General features: G+C 41.8%; 1 protein-coding gene across 4 annotated transcripts in view; it reads right to left on the reverse strand.

Annotated features, from left to right (window-relative positions):
* AGO2 (argonaute RISC catalytic component 2) overlaps positions 1-20,462 on the reverse strand; it is a 125,766-nt gene that overhangs the window by 29,312 nt on the left and 75,992 nt on the right. For all 4 annotated transcript variants that reach the window (XM_039522797.1, XM_039522796.1, XM_039522795.1 and 1 more), the window contains exons 5-11: positions 16,171-16,307; positions 15,880-16,014; positions 6,873-6,960; positions 4,809-4,956; positions 4,511-4,630; positions 3,953-4,075; positions 1,847-1,980 (exon numbers count right to left, since the gene is read on the reverse strand). In XM_039522797.1, coding sequence (XP_039378731.1) covers positions 1,847-1,980; positions 3,953-4,075; positions 4,511-4,630; positions 4,809-4,956; positions 6,873-6,960; positions 15,880-16,014; positions 16,171-16,307 — 885 coding nt within the window. The remainder of the gene's footprint in view (positions 1-1,846; positions 1,981-3,952; positions 4,076-4,510; positions 4,631-4,808; positions 4,957-6,872; positions 6,961-15,879; positions 16,015-16,170; positions 16,308-20,462) is intronic.

The raw sequence follows: 20,462 nt of genomic DNA on the forward strand, positions 1-20,462 counted from the left end.
CTGCTGCGCTGCTGGTAACCACCTTCTTACAGGACCTGCCAAAGAGCATTCCAGCAAGCTCCTCCAACAGAGCAGCACATAAGAGGGCTACACCTGCCCATCAGCTAAGAAAGTGTGTATAGTCAGTTTCAGAGTTCTGTCAAAAATACAAAGTAAGCAAAACCAAAGAGAATTTTTTTTTAAAATAATTTGTTGGGCTAGTAATCTTAGGTGTTATTTGTAACAGTTTTTCTTCCAAGTTGCTGTGCGACACACACATACAAAAAGGGAAACTGACTATATACAACACACTCAAATACACAAACTAACTAATGTTTTTCATTTGGTAACTTAAAATAGTAACATTTAAGGTTAATGTTCAAGTCTGTCATCTACTGTACAGCTTCCAGTGACGCAGAATGAATCAAGGCTGACCTCACAGAGAAGGATCTTCAGAGGGCTGCAGTTCACTGTATGTTTCATTGTTTGGATGGCTTCTTCACATTCAGATATCGGCTGTCCTCCATTTTCCAAGTGTGTAGGAGATAACTGCCACACCCATATGAGCTTCTGGTACAGTTCACTGTGATCCATCTCACATGGGATAGTGAAACCAAGTGGCTGGTCTGCAGGATCCATGTTCAGGTTTTGATTCTTGACCCTTATGTTTACCCACAGCCTTTGCTGCTTGTCTTTTGATGACAGTCCTGAGGTTTTGACAGCTTTGGCAGCTAACCAGAAGGGGTTCCTGGACTTAAGGCAGCATCTTGGGGTGCATTGGAGATCTTTGTAGATGGGCAAGTCTGGATTCGTTATTGTGTGGTCACAGTCATGTATTATTGCAGCTTCTCTTTGGGGGGATAGTGGTAAGATATGCATGAGGGCAGAGAGCCAGACTGTTGCTGTTGACTTCAGCACTCCTGTGACAATTCTCACAGTATTCAATTGCACACTGACAAGTTTTATATGTACACTACCATGCTGACAGGCAATACTCAGCTGCTGAGAAGACAAGGGAAAAAGTGACTGTCTACAAGGTGTGAGTATTTGTTCCCCAGCTGGTCCCCAATAGTTTGTGGATTATATTGTTCCTAATCTTTATTTTGGCAGCAGAATCCGTCAGGTGTAGTAGCCTCACATACCACCGATCCAGAACAACTGAGATATTTTGGGAAATCCTCGAGCCCGAGTTTGTTTTGCAGGAGGTGACACTCAAGCTCTTCTTTGCAGTGAACTTCTCAGTAAACTAACTGAAAAACATTTCCCCTAATCTTTCAACTACAGGAATTGTAACAATAGTGGGTAGAAAGCTTTATGAATAAATTTGATTTTTAAGTTGACAATGTCCCTTTAAATAGGTCCAATGCAGATATAGGTTTTTCAGGTTAAAACAGTTTAGAGAGATAACACAGAAACACATGTACATTCGACGTTTCAATGATGAAAAAAGTGTTCAGCAGTAGACATTTTTCTTTGCTTGAAGTGCCTTCTTTCTTCCTTGCTCATCTCCATTTCTCGGAAACCCCTATCAATGGCAGGCACCTTGCCATATCCAGTGCTGTGCACATTGCTTTTGATATTGAGGATTTTATGATACTAGCACACAGAAAAACAAATGAGAGACATACTGGCTTGTACACCATTCAAAACACAGAATTCAGTGTTTGTGACAGGGAAAACACAATCAATAGTTTACAGCTTCTAAAGCAGAGATATAACAAAGGGAAAAGATGTATTTTTTTTTTTAAATACAGCATTTAGAATATTACTGAAAAAAAACCACAATGTACAATAGTGCCACACAATCCACTTTTTTCAAAACCAGTAAATAACCAAAAATCTTTCTAGGAAAGAAAACCATACTTACTTAAGATGAACTTCAGTGCACTGTCGCTGGGGAGCAAAGCAGGCAATTGCCCAGACCTTAATTTCAATTCCAGTGTGAAACTGTTTATTCCTCATATCCCAAACCCCTTGAACTGGTGTAGCAATTGCTTTATTCTAGAAAGAGAGGAAGTGGTAAATGGGTAATACTTCCAAAAAAATCCCCAAGCCCCTGCTTCACTATAAGACTAGTCTATTCTATAGTCTCAAGTCTGTGTCAGCAGATTAAATATTAATTCAGTTGTTACGCAGATCACTATCCTTCCTATCATTACAGCAACTTATGTTCAAGTATGTGAATCTAATAATTTGTGAAATTTAGGAAGAGACAATACAGTTTATTCAATTTTTGAATGCTTTTTTAAAAAAAAAGCAAATCCCTTTATTTGTTACAATAAAAATCAACAGAATATATATGGGTAGTAAATGGGAAGAGTCATGAATGGCTGACAATTAATAAATACATACATAAAAGCTTGCAGTTCTATAGCTACTTTCCAGGAGTTCAATACAGTTTGCAGGAATTAATTTAGCCTCACAACAGTCCAGTAAGATAGGCAAGCATCATTACCCATATTTTATAGATCAGTAAATTAAGGCACATAAAGGTCCAGGGATTCACACATGGTCACAGAGAAAATATGTGGAGATCCGAGAACAGGATCCTGGTTTCTGAACTCTCAGGCATACAGAAAAAAGTCTTTTCTTCCCTATGTAATACACACTACTGTGAGGAATTCGCTACAAGATCACTAGTTATATAGGCAACAGAAGATGAAGACTGAACTCAATCTCAGGATGGGAATTATCTTAACTGGTATGGATAGCTAGAAGTGTGAAGCTTTCCCTCATACCTTTGACTGAAAATGCATTCTTCATGGTGTTTTGTCTTAATTTAAAATTGTACTGCAAGGTTTCATGAAAATCCATGATAAACTGGAAGATCAAGATATGTCCTCAAATTATGACCCTCACTGAAATTGTAGGGCAAACACTTCAATAACAAGGGTAGACACAGAGGCAGTAGCAGGAATAATGTGAGCAAAGGAGCAACCTATACATCCACTCCAGACCCCCTCAAAGCCCCAAACTCTAGCTTTTACTCTGTTTTATTTAGGTTCTTATACTGCACCCACCAGCATGGTATCTGAGTACCTTCATTACCCCTTGTGACATCACAGACCACCCTCTATATCAACCTTTCCCAAATTGTGGGTCCTGCCCACCAGTGGGTTGAGGGAAGGATCTAGCTTGGTCACCTGTCACTGCCCCCCATATCACCCCTTGCCTTAAACATACCCTCAAAGAATTCTGCTATCAGGGCTGTCCGGCATGTAGGGGATGGGGGAGGAGTTGGGAAAAGAGGAAGTTTGCCCAGGATGCCCAAACCAAGTGATGTTGCAACATGGTGCACCTCACTCAAATTTTGTTGTGATGGAGGGGTTGCTGGGCCAAATTCAAGTGATCCAGTGTGCAATGCCTGGAATGGGGGGCCAGGAGCTGCTGGGTGAGTGTGGGGTGGGCTCGCTCTCCAACTCTTTTCTCCCCACTCTGGGCCCCTCTAGCTAGTTGGGGCTGAAGTAGTAGGGCACAGGGATGGAAGAACAAGATCAAGGGCCACAGATTACTGATTGGTACCTTTTGGGTGCTAGTATAATATAATAAATTTCAGAGCTGTTGAACAGTCACAACTCCAGGTAGAGTTTTCCTCAAGTCAAATAGAGCTTTGGGAATTTAGCATATCTGAAAATGAGACCTTGGGTGTCCTAAGTTGGGTACCCAAGGACAGAGGAACCCCAAATTAGAGGCCACTTCTAAAAAAGTTGGGCCTTAACTTTCCTGCTTTAGTTTCCACATCTGTACCATAGGGATAATATTTCCACATCTACCTCACAGGAGTGTTATAAAGGCTTAAATTAGTTCATGTGTGTAAAGTGACTTGACAATGACAAAAGTTATGTAAGTGCTAAGTATTATGGGGGATCCCAATGGAGTTACACCAGGGCTGAATTGAAGAAATCATATTAAAGAAGTTGTCAACTACTACAAAGCAATCATCCCAGATACTGCAGCATCTTGGTTTACATACTCTGCCTCCATACAGGATTGAGGGAGGTTGTAGGACTCTCCCAGTCACATCAGTCATTTCATCTTTGACCATTATTCCAAATTCACGAACATAAGGATCAGTATTAAAACTTGCACTTCGCATCTAAAAAGAGAAAAGAAAAAATATTTCTAGTGGCAAAACAAAGTCCTTTTTACACAAGTGACCCACATTTTCAAAAGTATTTTCTAATTTTAGGGCCCACCTTGGTCACTTGGGACCTGAATTTTAGTTATGGCAAGAATTCACAGCTCCCATTACAACTCCACTTATAGGTATGGTGCTCAATACTACCTAAAATTTGGTCCTGGATATCTGAAACAGGGCACCTAAAATTAGATGACTCTTGAAAATTGAGGGTGTTATAAATATTTTTAAGTGTCTCGTTAACTGACGACATGAGAAAGTGTTTTATAGTTTATTACAAACTGTGTTTATTATCTGTAATAAGCACTAGACAGTAGTTCTCATTAACTTCAAGAGAAAAGCTTTGTTCCATGATATACCTCTGTTCTCGCCACAGATAAACACAGCACTCACCAATTTGCTAATCTCTTCTTGACGGTCAGGTGCTGATCTGGCAGTTGCCCGTATCATAGTGGAAGTTTGATTGTCAGTCAGCTTCTTTATACACCTCTGTCCTGCCACTATGTTGCACACCTAAGGAAACCCCATACAAATTAAGTTAAAAATTCAGAAAATCTCTGTTATACTTTTCTATATTTAGTCATGCAATGATTCCCTAAGCAGTAAGATAGCTGTAAGAGAAAACCTAAACACTTAGCTTGTGGGGTTTTTTTTCTTTCCAAGAATACAGTATTTTGATGAGTTTACTTGCCTCAAGAGGAAGGTATGTATGTTTCTGCTCCTGTCCAACTTGTAAACATGGAAGATGAGGATAGCGTAGAACCAACTTGTGCCTGTCCTTAAAATATTGAGCTACAGTGCATTCAACTGTTTGTCCACTCTCCTGCTGAAGTGGGAACCTATAGGAAATCAAATGTGAAAACCAATCATTTTACCAACAATACGTTCCCAAACTTTCTCCTAATATATTTTAGCACAATGAAAGGCCCCATGAAAGCATGTGTGTATCGTGCAAGAGAGAGAGAGAGAGAGAACAATACACCTCTACCTCGATATAACGTGACCCGATATAACACAAATTCAGATATAACGCGGTAAAGCAGTGCTCTGGGGGGGCGGGGCTGCGCACTCCAGTGGATCAAAGCAAGTTCGATATAACGCTAGAGCCCCACCACCATGGGTGAGGAAGGGGTCAAAGCCCAAGGGCTTCAGCCCCAGCCAGGGGGCCTCTAACTTGAGTTGCGCTGCCCAGTGGGCTTCAGCCATGAGCCCAGCAAGTCTAAGCCAGCCCCACTGACCCTATTAAAATGGGGTCGGGACCCACTTTGGGGTGCCGACCCACAGTTTGAGAACCACTGACCTATAATAAAAAACAGCGTATCTTAGGGAGCAGTCTACACTTACAATCTTCATCCCCCTTTTCTTGGAACAAAAACAGACTGCATTGCTTTTATTGCCTGGATCCCTTAAGATCTAAAGCAAACATCCAGAAAATGGCCATCTGAACACCCTGACTGAAAATCACTGTAATGGCGTATATCTCCATTCCCATGCCATGGGAAATAACGGATCTACAATAAGATGTAGTACTGGAGGAGTTAACGGCAAGTCAGTCAGAATAAACAGCTCTTCATAAACCTATATATTGTTAAACAAAATACATAGACGACCACAGTGGTATAAGTCTCTCACATCTGTGAAACATTTCACATGTAACCTGCCCAACACCAAGAGATTGAACTACATCTCCTAAGAACAGTTTAAGTGAGGGTCTGTCAGAAGTAAAATATTATAGGAATTTTAGTGTTGAGATATAAACGTACCAAATGCAATTTAATTCTACTTCACTAATTTAAGATATTAATATAAATTAATGGAATCCTGACAAAGCTTTAAGACTATGTTGCTTTAAAATGAAAAAAAAAAAGTGTGTGTATGTGTGTATATATATATATATATAAAACTTATCACATGTTTTATTACCACTGAAAAAATAGGAAGAAGCTCAACAACAGAACAGTTAACTATCAGTAGCTGTTGATATTGTTCAGGTGTCCTATAGAAAAAAAATGCTGATTGCAGCCTCATTCTTTCCACTTCTTTTAATACCACATAGCTGCAATATATATGCATATTTTGAAGTTACTCACAAGACTTTTAAATAAAGAATTCCAAAAATAAAAGAGGAGCAAATTTTTAAATATTAGTGCCACGAGAAGCACCAAAATTTAGAAGAACAGCTTGCAAAATTTTTGGCTGTTAGAGACAACAGAGTGTAATTCTCACTTATACGTATGTAAATCAGCTGTAATTATACTAGCGTAAATGAAAAGAAAATCGGACCCATATGTTGCAGAGGTAACATTCACCCTACATAAAAGGGTATCACTTTCTTACTAGCCAATTATTACAAAAGTCAATGTCATCAATGGGTTTTCTATTCCTGCACAAGTGGGGAAATCCAAAAGGGGCGAAAGAAAAATTTCAGGCGTGAACAGCCAGTGGGACCAGATTGAAAAGGGTAACTGAGATACCACAAAAGTTCACCTTATTAGTAAAAATATAATTAAAAAACAGAAAAGGGAGAGATTAGTTTGATGTCTATTTTTAGTATAGTTTATTCTTCAGTGCTTGAGACATGTGACAACTGAAAGTATCGTTATACTGTGACAGCTTCCTATGCTGGTATACGTCAGTAAGGCAGGTTGATAGCTTTCCATGAGAAGAACTGGACCAGATATCTATACATTTAAAGATATTCACCACACCATTTTAAAATACTATATGAGCAAACGAAAAAACAAACATATTTTACGTTTGGTGACTTGCTGGCCGTCTGGTGACATTGCACACTCGGTATTTTCTCTTCATTTGCCCACAGTGTGTTATCTCCACCTTTAGACCTAACAATATGAAAACATGTATTACTATTTCACTTCTTCAAAACCATTTTCAATCATTTAAATCTTTGGTTACTTTTGTTCTGCTATTACAGTCTTGTTATAATTTATAAGTAATTAGGAATTCTTTATTTTTTGGACTATTCAAGTACTGTACTATGCATGCTCAATAAACACAGAAATTAAAATCCTTCTCAAAACTTAAATTAAAAAAAAAAGTGGGTAATGCAGCAAGTTCTCCTTTTAAATTTCCTTTCTTCTTTTTACATGTTTCCCCCACTTACGGATACTAGCATTTGCTAGTAGAGATTGGGGGGGATGTCTTGGCTACAAAATGTACAAAACCAGTTGCTATAAATGGGTTGATTGTTGCACTGCAATTCTAGAATTAGCATCCATTCATTCTCTCTAATTTCTCACACAGAAATAAAATTACTGTAAAGGAGCAAAATATATTTTCAGTTCAACTGTTAATGAAACACTGAAGACCAGATTCTCTAAGGAAAGGAGCTGTAAAATGTCAACTACCTCAAGGATTTTAATGGCTTGTCAGTATTCATGGAGACGTTGGAAAAGTGTTAGTTCTCATAGGGAAATTATTTAATATGTCCCTCATGATCTGTATTACATAAAATTTCACTCAAGTAATCAACATTTTTCCACATATAAATCAATTTATTAACTAGGGTTACCAGATAGCAACTGTGAAAAACCAGGAAGGCGCCTATATAAGAAAAAGTCCTCAAAAACAGGACTGTCCCTTTAAAAATGGGACATCTGGTCACCCTATCATTAACCCACTTAATCATAGACTCATAGAATATCAGGTTTGGAAGGGACCTCAGGAGGTCAACTAGTCCAACCCCCTGCTCAAAGCAGGACCAGTTCCCAACTAAATCATTCCAGCCAGGGCTTTGTCAAGCCTGTTCTTAAAAAACTCTAAGGAAGGAGATTCCACCACCTCCATAGGTAACCCATTCCAGTGCTTCACCATCCTCCTAGTGAAAAAGTTTTTCCTAATATCCAACCTAAACCTCCCGCACTGTAACTTGAGACCATTACTCCTTCTTCTGTCATATGCTACCACTGAGAACAGTCTAGATCCATCCTCTTTGGAACCCCGTTTCAGGTAGTTGAAAGCAGCTATCAAATCCCCCCTCATTCTCCTCTTCTGCAGACTAAACAATCCCAGTTCCCTCAGCCTCTCCTCATAAGTCATGTGCTCTGGCCCCCAATCATTTTTGTTGCCCTCCGCTGGACTCTTCCCAATTTTTCCACATCCTTCTTGTAGTGTGGGGCCCAAAACCGGACACAGTACTCCAGATGAGGCCTCACCAATGTCGAATAGAGGGGAATGATCAGTAGCAATGCCCCTACTTATACTGCCCAAAATGCCATTAGCCTTCTTGGCAACAAAGGCACACTGTTGACTCATATCCAGCTTCTTGTCCACTGTAACCCCTAGGTCCTTTTCTGCAGAACTGCTTCCTAGCCATTCAGTCCCTAGTCTGTAACAGTGAATGGGATTCTTCCATCCTAAGTACAGGATTCTGCACTTGTCCTTGCTGAACCTCATCAGGCTTCTTTTGGCCCAGTCCTCTAATTTGTCTAGGTCCCTCTGTATCCTATCCCTACCCTCCAGCGTATCTACCACTCCTCCAAGTTTAGTGTCATCAGCAAATTTGCTGAGTGCAGTCCACGCCATCCTCCAGATCATTAATGAAGATATTGAACAAAACCGGCCCCAGGATCGACCCTTGGGGCACTCCGCTTGAAACCGGCTGCCAACTAGACATGGAGCCGTTGATCACTACCCGTTGAGCCTGATGATCTAGTCAGCTTTCTATCCACCTTATAGTCCTTTCATCCAGCCCATACTACTTTAACTTGCTAGCAAGAATACTGTGGGAGACCGTATCAAAAGCTTTGCTAAAGACAAGGAATAACACATCCACTGCTTTCCCCTCATCCACAGAGCCAGTTATCTCCTCATAGAAGGCAATTAGGCTAGTCAGGCATGACCTGCCCTTGGTGAATCCATGCTGACTGTTCCTGATCACTTTCCTCTCCTCTAAGCGCTTCAGAATTGACTCCTTGAGGACCTGCTCCATGATTTTTCCAGGGACTGAGGTGAGGCTGACTGGCCTGTAGTTCCCCAGATCCTCCTCCTTCCCTTTTTAAAAGATGGGCACTACATTAGCCTTTTTCCAGTCATTCGGGACCTCCCCCGATTGCCATGAGTTTTCAAAGATAATGGCCAATGGCTCTGCAATCACATGCGCCAACTCCTTTAGCACCCTCGGATGCAGCACATCCAGCTCCATGGACTTGTGCTCGTCCAGTTTTTCTAAATAGTTCCGAACCACTTCTTTGTCCACAGAGGGCTGGTCACCTTCTCCCCGTACTGTGCTACCCAGTGCAGCAGTATGGGAGCTGATCTTGTTTGTGAAGACAGAGGCAAAAAAAGTATTGAGTACACTAGCTTAACTTAACCAGTTACTAAACAGGATCATTCAAACTTGCAGCAATAAAAAACTTACTATCTACTAAATAACATTGGTTAAAGATTCATAAAAGTTCTGCTTGGTAAGAATCCTGAATGATATCCCAAACCAGTAAAACAGAACAAACCTTTGTTTGTTTAGAAATAAAGAACAAGCATTACAAATCCAGGAAATTCAGAGGTAAGAAACTTAAAAGTCCAAACATTTGAATGTAAGAAAATGCACAGTTAAGGCACTCAAAGAACTGTAACTCTACCACTGTGGAAGTGTCCAGGACACAGATGGAAGGCGGGGGAGGCAGACAACCTCATCATTCATAGAAGTTTTATGTCAACAGTGACTACAAATACAAATATATGCTTTACAGGAAGTCAAATTAGATGATCACAATGGTCTCTTCTGGCCCTAGAATCTACAAATATACCCTTAATCAGACAGTGGCTGTGCAAATTCCAGCCTTTATACAGCCATACCCTCTGCACAGAAAGGGGGACACACATTTTTTATTTCAAATTATTAAAAAAAAAAAAAAAAATTCTACCCCAGAGTTTAGGCACCCTTGGATACAAGGCAATTGGATTGTGTTTTTAATTAAGACAAAAATAGCAGCAACAACAAAAAATTTCAAAAGCTTTTTACCACCCAGAAGCCAGCCAATTAACCTGAACTTTCCCCATTTCGCTACAAACTTAGGTCAATGGAAACTGCCTTACGTCGACCTAATAACGTATGTGTCTACACTACCAGCTTCCTTCCACCAACCTAACTCACCTGTAACATCAACTTAATTACTCCACCTCTGTGAGAGATACAGCCCTTAATTCAATGCTGGTGGGTCAACACTGAGGTAGTATAGATGCAGTGTTGTGTAAGTCAACTGAATTGGCCTCCTAGGAAATTCTCATTTCCTGTTTGATCAGCCTAGAGAGCTCGCCAGCTCAGCTGATCATGGCAACTCAACGTCCCAACACGCTCCAGCCTGGAGTACACAGGAGGTGGTAGATCTTACTGGACTGTGGGGAGAAGAGGCTGTGCAGGCTCAGCTCTGATCCAGCCAAAGAAACATAGACATCTATGAAAAGATTGTGCGGGGCCTGGGTCAGAAAAGCTACACCAGGGACATGTAGTAGTGCCGCTTGAAAATCAAAGAACGTCAGCAGGCATACAAGAAGACAAGGGATGCAAACAGACATGCTGCTTCTACAATGAACTGCATGTGATTTTTGGCGACAACCTCACCACTACCCCCAAACACAGTGTGGATACCTCCTAAGAGTCTGAGTTCCTGGCCATCTCAGGCAACAATGAGGAAGACATTCTGGACAAGGAAGAGGAGGAGGAGGAGAATGGGAGACAGGCGAGCGGTGAATCCATTCTTCTTGAGAGCCAGGAACTATTTCTAACCCCGGAGCCCAGCCGGTCACAGGATAGCATGGTGGCCAAGTGTGATGCTGGTGAAGGCACCTCTGCAATTCCAGTTAAACTACAGGAGTTACATGCTCTTATATTTTATGTTTAATATGAAGAATGAGGTACAGTTGGTATCTGCTTCCCAGTGACCTCTCCAGCTAGGTGGAGGGTGCCCCCTGGAAAAGACCATTTATGTGCACAGGGATGGCCCAGGAATCCTCCATGGAGATCTCTAGGAAACTTTCATGGAGGTACTCCGCAATACTTTGCAGAAGCTTTCTGGGGAGGGCTGCCTTATTTCTTTCCACCATGGTAGGACACTTTCCCACGCCACTCCAGTATTAATTCTGTTGGCATCACTGTGGTACACAGCATAGCAGCATAAGGACCATGTCTGTACCCAGACACTTGCAGCATCTGCTCCCTTGCCACCTCTGTTACCCTCAGGAGATTGATATCACATAGGATCACCTAGGGAAAATAGGAAGTTTTCATTACAAGTGCTCATACCACAAACAAAAGAGCACGTGACCCCCACCCATGGTGACTTCTGGATTCCTCAACCATTGTTTCCCTAACATGCCAGTGGCTTGGTTGGCAAGGATCAGTGTTGACCTCAGATTCTGCAAGTCCAGAGCAACTATTACAGCAGTGTTAAGGGAAGGGGGGGGGGCTCCTTGTGTTCTCTTGTGGCCGCAACACCTGCCCCCCTGCCCCCCAAGAGCTGCCTTGGACAAAGACCACAATTTGGGATGCTTAATGTTGGTCCATGTTCTCAAAGCAGCGTCCATCTTGCTAGGGGGAGGGGGCATTGTCCACCTGTGTTCCTGACGCAGGTTTCCCACAAATTGTAGCACAATCCCCATTTCCCATGCTGCTAGGCCATACTCACCATGGCTGGAACAGCAAACCGTTTATCTGAATAGCTAGGGATGCTGATTATGTTCTGGCTTGCACTTGAGTGTAATAAGGGGAGTGTTTTTTAAATAGCAACCTTGCACTTGACCCAGGGTATGCACTCACAATGGTTGACTTGTGCTTTGACATGCCTTCCAATGGAAAGCTCGGCCTCCAGCACATCCTCCACACTGGTGGAGAGGCTTTCGCAGATTAGAAGAGAACACATGATGATGTTCAATGAAATAATGAATGCCTCTGGGATAGCTAACACGGAGCCAAGAGCCTGGAAGATTTCATTGTCTGAAAAACTGGACACAGAGAGGAGGAGAGCATCCCAGAAGCATGTGCGTGCCACACAGGATGAGACACGGCAGATTATGATGGACCAGACATGTTGAAGTATCTGGTTGAGCTTCAAAAAAACACCCTCGAAGCTAGACTCCCTTTGCAGCCGCTGCAGAACTGCCTGCAAGCATCACCCTGTTCCCAATCCTCCTCCCCGAACCATTTCAGGAGGTGGGGGATAGGAGGAGGAGTTCAATATCCCTTCCACTCAACACTGGTTGTGAGTTCAATCCTTGAGGGGAGCCGGGGTCCATTTAGGGATTTGGGGCAAAAATCTGTCTGGGGATAGGTCCCTCTTTGAGCAGGGGGTTGGACTAGATGACCTCCTGAGGTCCCTTCCAACTCTGATATTCTATGAACACTGGCGAGGGTACTAAGAACAAAATGCAGCCATTTGAAGACCTTTGATAGGCAAGACTTCTGTGCTTTCAAAGACAAGATGACCTAGCTTCTCTCAATTTTATCACACCATTTGCCAGAGGTTAAATTATTTTCCTGTTCTTTATGTTTGTGCAATAAAAGTCAATGTTTCAATAATGAAATGCTCTTTATTCCAATCATGTGGGTTTGATGGGCAGGAGGATACAAGGAAACTGATGCAACGGAGGGGATGGTACGGGGAGGCACAATGCAGATAAGCAGTGCACATTAATGTAGCTCATTACTGAAGTCTCCCGGAGACACAGAGCTCCTTGGTGGGCTCTTCTTACTGCCCTGGTATCTGGTGCTCAAAACTAACTGCCAACCTATCTACTTCCACACTGCACCCCTGTGGAAACTTCTCTCCCTTGCCTCAGAGATATTATGGAGCACACAGCAGGCAGTGATAACCATGGAGATGTACTCCACTAACACAATGAGCATGGTGGGGACACACCCAACCGACTTAATGACTGCAGCAGCTAGATGTCGACTTACATTAAGTCGACTTAACTTTGTAGTGTGGACATGCCCTAAAGATCATGTGTGATCTTCAAATGGTGTTCCTTTTGTGTTGCAACTCACATGCCCTGGGGTAATTTTGAAATAACACATGATCAAATGATTGGGTGGAGGTCAGGTGGGAGAAACTGGGGGAATTTCAGAAGACTGTGAATAACAATAGGAGCAAGTGTTCCTAACAACTGATTTAATGCTTTTAGAAATGGGTTAAGAACACAGGTCCAAATTCATCTCTGGAATAAACTTCAATGAAACCGAACACACACAAAGGATTTGTTTTTACTAGTCTAGACAATGAGGTTCAGCTGGGATCAGCTAAAACAGGCTGTGTAACCCTTATCTAAACTAGACCATTTTTACTAGTTTAGACAAATCTAAAGGGTCAAGTTTATACCAGTCAAACCAGCTTGAAGGCAATGAGGCGCTGTTTACACACAAACTTGCATCGCATTAAACTGGTTTCGTCCAATCAGTTTAGTTGAACTGGTGTAAACCCCTGTGTTGATACTCATTTCAATGTAGCTTTAATCTGTTCCTAATTAACTTTTGCTAAACCAAATAAGCCCGATTTAAACCAAAGGAAGAGTGCCCATAAAGCCTTTTGCACTGGTTTAAGTAAATCAGTTTAAAACCACATATTTTAGCTAAATTAATGCAACTATCTGTAGACAAGCTCTCATTGACTTCACTAAAATGATATAAAAAATAAATCTGGGTGCACACTCCTACAGCAGGAGGAAAAAACAGGATGGTTGAGGACTGAAGTACAGACCTGACTGCTGCAATTCTTAAAGTCTTGTTCAATATTTTAGGCAATGGCTACACTATAGCTTAAGTTGAAATAAGTTATGTTGCTCAGGGGTGTGAATTAGCTACACACCCCCAAGTGACATAACTTATGCTAATTTAAGCATTGGTGTGGACAGTGCTGTCGGCTTCTCCTGCTGATATGGCTACCGCCACTCATAGGGGCTGGAGTAATTAAGCTGACGGGAGAACTCTCTATTGTTGGTTTGGAGCAGCTACAGGAGAGAGCTTACAGTGATGCAGCTGCACTGTTGTAAATTCTCTAGTGTAGCCACAGCTTTAGGTCTTGTCTACACTACTGAGTTTTATCGACACAAGTTATGCAGACATATAGTCACTGCTGTAATTAAACCACTTTTGCATGTCCACATTATGCTCGTGTTGGTGGAGTGCATCCACAATAGCGGCTCTTGCATTGACACAGACAGCAGTGCACCGTGAGTAGCTATCCCACTATGCAACTGGCCATAGGGTGCTTTGGGGAGCTTGCAATGGCTCATGAGGGCAGGTACAGTATTACATGATGGTTTCTCAATCCCATTGTTCCATGGGCATCCTACTAGATTGCCAGCCGCTTTTCAACTGCCCAGGTAACCCATCACTGTCAACATAGATCCTGCACTGCTGTTCAGTATTGTGCTGTGCATTATGAACAGAAGGCTATAGAAGAGGATCCCAACGGTGGGTGACTATTCAGCTGGGGGATGCTTGAAGGAACATATTAACACTGAGCCACAGTAGTGTGTGTTGCTGTAGCGTGCTGAGCCTGGCACTGTTTGTTTGCACCATGCTATGAACCTTATAATGATTGGTGTGTGTGCCCGAAAAGTAACACATTTTAAATCACTTCTTAAAGCAGCTCTCAGTAATATGACCAAACTGACACTGCTGAACGCTAACACAAGAAGCCCACAGAAGTATGTGTGTGTGTGTGTGTGTAGAGTGGAGGGGGAGAGTGTGTGACAGGATGTGTGAGAGACAGACAGAGACTGTGTGTGTGTTGGGGGGGGAGAGTGTGTCAGCACGCTGTCTCTAAGTTAAGACAGCAGCCAGAAGCAACCAATCCTGATGCAGACAGCTGGTGTCCCCCGGCCCTCCCACCCCAGCTCAACGGAGATCGGTACACCAGCAAGAGAAGAGGACACCCCAACATCAGCCTCTGCCTCCCTCCCTGGCTCTGCACTGCACAGGAGAAGTCTCTTCCCCACCCTCTCCCAGCAGCATCCCGCCTTGCCTGCCTGCCGCAGTGTTCCTTATGCCAGGGAGAGCAGGATGCCATGTTAATGTTTTGATTCCGTGATTCCCTCCGTGATCTCCCACAGCCTCCTTTCCCCACAGACCAAATACCTACTCCCTCCCCTGTAGTCCCGGCAGGAGTGCTTTTGCTGCCGGGAGCCAGCATGCTCAGCTGAGCAGTAGCTCTCCACTCTAAGGAATTTAAACACAAAAAAACAAAAAACAAAAAACAAAAAAACCAAACACTTTCTGGAGCTTTGAAAGGGGAGAGATGAATGCCTATGTAGCTGGATGCAGGGCAGTGGAGTTCAAAACAGTGAGCAGAGCAATTACAGTGGGCACTGTGGGATACCTCCTGGAGACCAGTTACGGCAACGTAACAAACGCAGTGTCTACACTGACACTTTGTTGATCTAACTTTGCCACAAAAAGCTCTATGCCTCCTGTTGAGGTGGTTTTACTTGGTCAGCAAAGCAGAAAAGTTTAGTAAGGGGGAGGAGCATTGTAGCGTGTACACCTCCACTGTTTTGTTGACAAAAGTTGCCTTTTGCCGATAAAACTGTGTAGTGTAGACAAGGCCTGAGTTATAAGATGTTTCTGCTTAGAATAAGACACTTGTGTTATCCAATCTCTGTTCAAAAGTACACATATAGTATTCTATGTCACTGTCAATTTCTATCCAAAATAACTCTCTCCCTGGCATCCAAACTTACCTTGGCACTTGGAAGTTCACATCACAAAGAATTAAGAAGTTTTGCTCCAATTATGTAATTCATACCTTTTATTTCTTTGGTAAACTTTACCCTTTGGGAATCTGTGAGAGGTTTCTGTTGCTCTTCAATACTCTTGAAATCCAAAACTTCACAAACAAACTCTATTACTGGCTGTGCCTTATAAAATGCTGTTGCAGACACTGCAGACAAGGAGAAACACACCTGTGCAATTAATTACATTACTGGAGACTTTATAGCTCTGAAGAAGTTCTTGAGAAGTCCAACAAATGAGATTAACTTGAATCATTTCAAATGAACAGGACACAACACAAATGGCGAAGTAGCACAGTACATACCATCAATATTAAGCATCATTTTCCAGAGTGAAGGTCTGACTGATTGATGGAACCCAAACCAAACTTCTCGGCCACCACCCAGAGGGTTTGAGCATCCTTCAGATGCAGTAAAAAAAGACCGGCCAACAGGAGTATACCTGCAATCAAGAAAATAAACCCATTAACTACTGAATCAGATCTTATAATTAAAATAAAAATAAGAAAAAAACCTATACTAATAAAGCTGCAACAAATACAAAAATCATTTACATTCCTTTCAATGCTTCAAGTTTATAAGAGAGAGAGAGTGTGTGTGTGTGTATATTATTTATATATAAAAATACAAACTATTTACACTGTCAGGAGACTAAGTCTACGTATCTTTTAACTTTCAATGACTCATTTTAAGAGATTTGCTATTCTTCACATTTTTTATGTTATACTGATAACTGTTGACCTGCCAGAAAATACAAGCAAAAGAACTTAAACATAGCTCAGTACGCCAGTGCAGCCACAATTCAGTAAGGGAAAAAACTGAAACAATTTTTATTTAAATCTTGCAATATAACAATTGACCTCAATTAATATTTTCTAAATAATCATTATTTTTAGTACTATAAACGCATGACCACCACACAAGAGAAACGACAGATTTATCAGTTTGTTTCCTTTCTAAAATATGTATTTTTAATTTAAAGTCTCAGTTTTCAAACAAACAGAAAAGTATATTAGTTACTATTAATCTATTTCAAACTTACTTATGTTATTATTTTCAATATCTGTATATGAAAAACAAGAATATCACCAGCATATGTTGTAATGGGTCAAATCTTTAAGTCCTTGCTCTAGAAAAGCTTCCAATGAAATCAATGGAAGCTTTGTCCGAGTGAGGTCCATCTGAGATATTTTTAAGGTGTCTATCAGGTTGGTATCTAAGTGCAACACAAAATCAGAGTCTAACAAAAATCGGGTTAATCTTCTCCATTATCCCATTAAAAGGGGTATGAATGTAATTATTCAAGGGAGGGGATTTTGTGTGTTGTGACAAACTAACAAGTGAGGTTTTTTCCTTAATGTCACGATACTTGCACTTTTAACATATAAAGTATCTGTGGGGATCACCCACACCAGTAAGGGATTCTATCACTGCTTGCCTTGACTGGTGGAACGCCTTCAGGCTGTGCTGCTATGGCTAAGATCCTTGACACCAGTATCAAACCCACAAGCACAATGTCTCACCCTTCCAGTCCTAAGTTTCCCCAAATCCATCCTCCCCAAGTTCTTAAGTACCAGACACTTGGATTGTTCCCCTCTGGTTCATCACCTCTTCAGGAATGAAACCTGTCCCCACCCAGTTATCAGTTCACTTTGGCGCGCACACACACACACACACACTCCCAAAGTTTGCACAACAGACACTTTCTTCATTTGAAAATAATCAAAAGGTTTATTTAACAGAAAAACCACAGACACAAAGATGAAATAGTAAGGGAAAGCTATACATGTTACACAAGAAAGAAAGAAAGACAGAAAGATGCAACCTCAGGCTTTACACTTCCATATTAGATAAAATCCCTTTTCTTTATTGCCTTTGAACAGTTTTCCTGCTTATCCCTAACTATAGCGGGGATTCACCATTTCCTTGGCAGGTTTCTGCCCAGAGGCTGTTGCTCAATTTCAGGATGCCTTTCACTTGAAAATCCTTCCATTTCAAAGGATTTGCAAGGTTTTTTTTCTTCAATCACCATAGATATTTAAAGTGGGACAACTGGGAATTTTTCGTGCTTCCACTACCTTTAACAGCCCATCTGTGTCTTTTCTTAGGTAACAATCCATTGTACAACCCAAGTCTGGTTTTGTGTAAACACTTGGCTTGGGAGGTGCCTCTCCCTGTCTGATTGTTCACTGTCCTGCTGTCCTTCTGCCCCCGGCCCCGCCCCAACTCCACCCCTATTCTGACTCCTTCCCCAAATTCCGTCCCCACTCCTCACCCCTTCCTCCCAGAGCTTGTTACGCTGCAAAACAGCTGTTTTGTGGCAGCAAGTGCTGGGAGGTAGGCGGAGGAGCAGGGATGCGGTGCGCTCAGGGGCAGGGGCGGAGGTGGAGGTGAGGTGGGGAGGGGAGCTTGGCTGCCCCGAAGCACCTATGGAGTCGGCGCCTGTGCTGTAAAGTGAAGCTGGAGTTTATGAGCACAGTTCTCTATACACACACAACTACAAGCTATGATTATGAGATTATGTATAGAAATCACATAGTAATTATTAAAGTTTAGAACACTCAAGCTTTCATAAAAGACCTTACTCAACATGTTTTGATAGCACAACACCACTGTATACAATCAGCTGATTCAACTGCTTATTCTTTGGGGTTCAAACTCCTGTCCTCCCTTCAGGGTGTCTGGACCCTGATTATCACATGATCAACAGAGATTTAATTAATTCTCAACTTCTCAGAGATATTATTTCCATATTTACAGTTGGGGCAATTGAGGCAGAGAGATTAAATGACTTGGCCAAAGTCATAAAGACAGCCAGTGCCAGAATGTAGGTTATATCTTGGGAATTCCTGATTCCAAATCCTATTTTGAAAAAAATGCATGTAAAATAACAGGTAAAATAACATTGTCTCACTGTACGCCTTTGCCTTGCTAATATTTAACTGTACGTTATAGCATTCACAATTACATTCATCTTTCACTTCTTTGACAGGGCAGAGGGAGAGGAACACGTGTTCTTAGCATTAAGAGGTGGACAGCATCAAATTCTTGTCTGCATATGTTCATGCTGTTATATTCCAATATCAAAATAGGATCTTCAGGAAGTTTTTAAATCTACATCTGATTGACTGTCAGGAGCCATTAGGGGGATGATAACTGCATAGCTTTACAGCTCCTTTCCCTCCCTCCTAAAATCCTAACCATCAGCAATTTAACCACTCCCTCCCCCTCCACCTAATTTTATCAGATATTATTTTACAAGACTTGTCTTTCAATTTAATACCCTTGTGGATGCTGCTCCATCTCCAGACTCTCCACAAAATCCTGAAAAGCAGAAGTTGTCGGACAACCTCTTTCAGCCTGACCAGGGACAGGCTGCCCCTCTGAGACTAGACAAAATTATGGACTGGTTAACACACATCGCAAGTGAACAGACATTCTTGAGAAAAATATCTGAAGATAATTGAGATAAAAAATATTAGTAGTATATTTCAAGCTATTTACAAGGCTTGGCATCTAAACTAGAAGAAGCTGAGAACAGAATCGCCTCACTAGAAGACACATTGATTACTATGAATATAACTGCAGACCAACTGGAAAGAACTATTAAAGCACTTCAGGAAAAGGTTAATGATCTCGACAGAAGATCAAGGAGAAAAAATGAGAGAGATGTGGGTCTCCCAGATACGGGCTGGAAAACGGCAGGACTGTTGAATTTTATCCACCATGCTGACTGCACTTTTACCTCTGCCCCTTGAACAGAACTTAGATATTGAGAGAGAGTCCATTACTCCCTTACAGCAAACCCTCTGGCCATAACTTTTAAGATTTTAAAAATACAATATTAAGGAACTCATTCTTAGAGAAGCCCCTGAACTTAAAAATCTAACACAGAAACAACACAGACTGATGATTTTCCTGGATTATACCAAGGACACTGTAGAAAGAGGGCTAAAATCAACAGGTCAAGAGCCCTCGCCAAAAGGTAGGTGAGGACAACTTCATTTCCTTCCCTGATACTTTCAAAATTTAAAAGGAAGGCAAGATGCTTCGTTTTATGACAGCAGAAGAAGCCGAAAGGTATCCAAGCTCACTACAGCAAAAGACTTTTCTAGAATACACAGACAGGATGCATTAAAACAACTTTATCAGATTAGTCACTGCAATGTGGGAATTCACTTCTCAGACTAACAACAGCAAATCCACCACTTCCTCTCCTCCCTTCCCTTCAGTTTTATTTCCTTGGACTTCTACAGTTTCAACAGCAGTGGGAGCAAACTGGGGAGCAGGCTCTCATCTCTGCCTGAATTTTGACTCTCCTGACCCTCTATCCAGACCCAGGAAGCTGCTATGGGCTCTGGCTGCTGCTGTTGGCAGGCGAGTGTTACAACATGGACAACCTGCTTTGCATCATCTACCCGTCCCCACCCCATGATTCCAGGGCACAGGAAGCAGATCCACCTTTGAACTCCTAACTCCAAGAAAACTGCTTCCCTGGATCTGGGGGTTCCTTATACCTGTGGATCAGTAAGGCTCAACAGAGCAGTGTGATCTCTGCCTTGGTACCTTCTCTGACTCCTTCTTCTCTTTTTTATTT

Source organism: Mauremys reevesii, linkage group 2, assembly GCF_016161935.1.
Source record: "Mauremys reevesii isolate NIE-2019 linkage group 2, ASM1616193v1, whole genome shotgun sequence".
NCBI classification, from domain to species: Eukaryota; Metazoa; Chordata; order Testudines; family Geoemydidae; genus Mauremys; species Mauremys reevesii.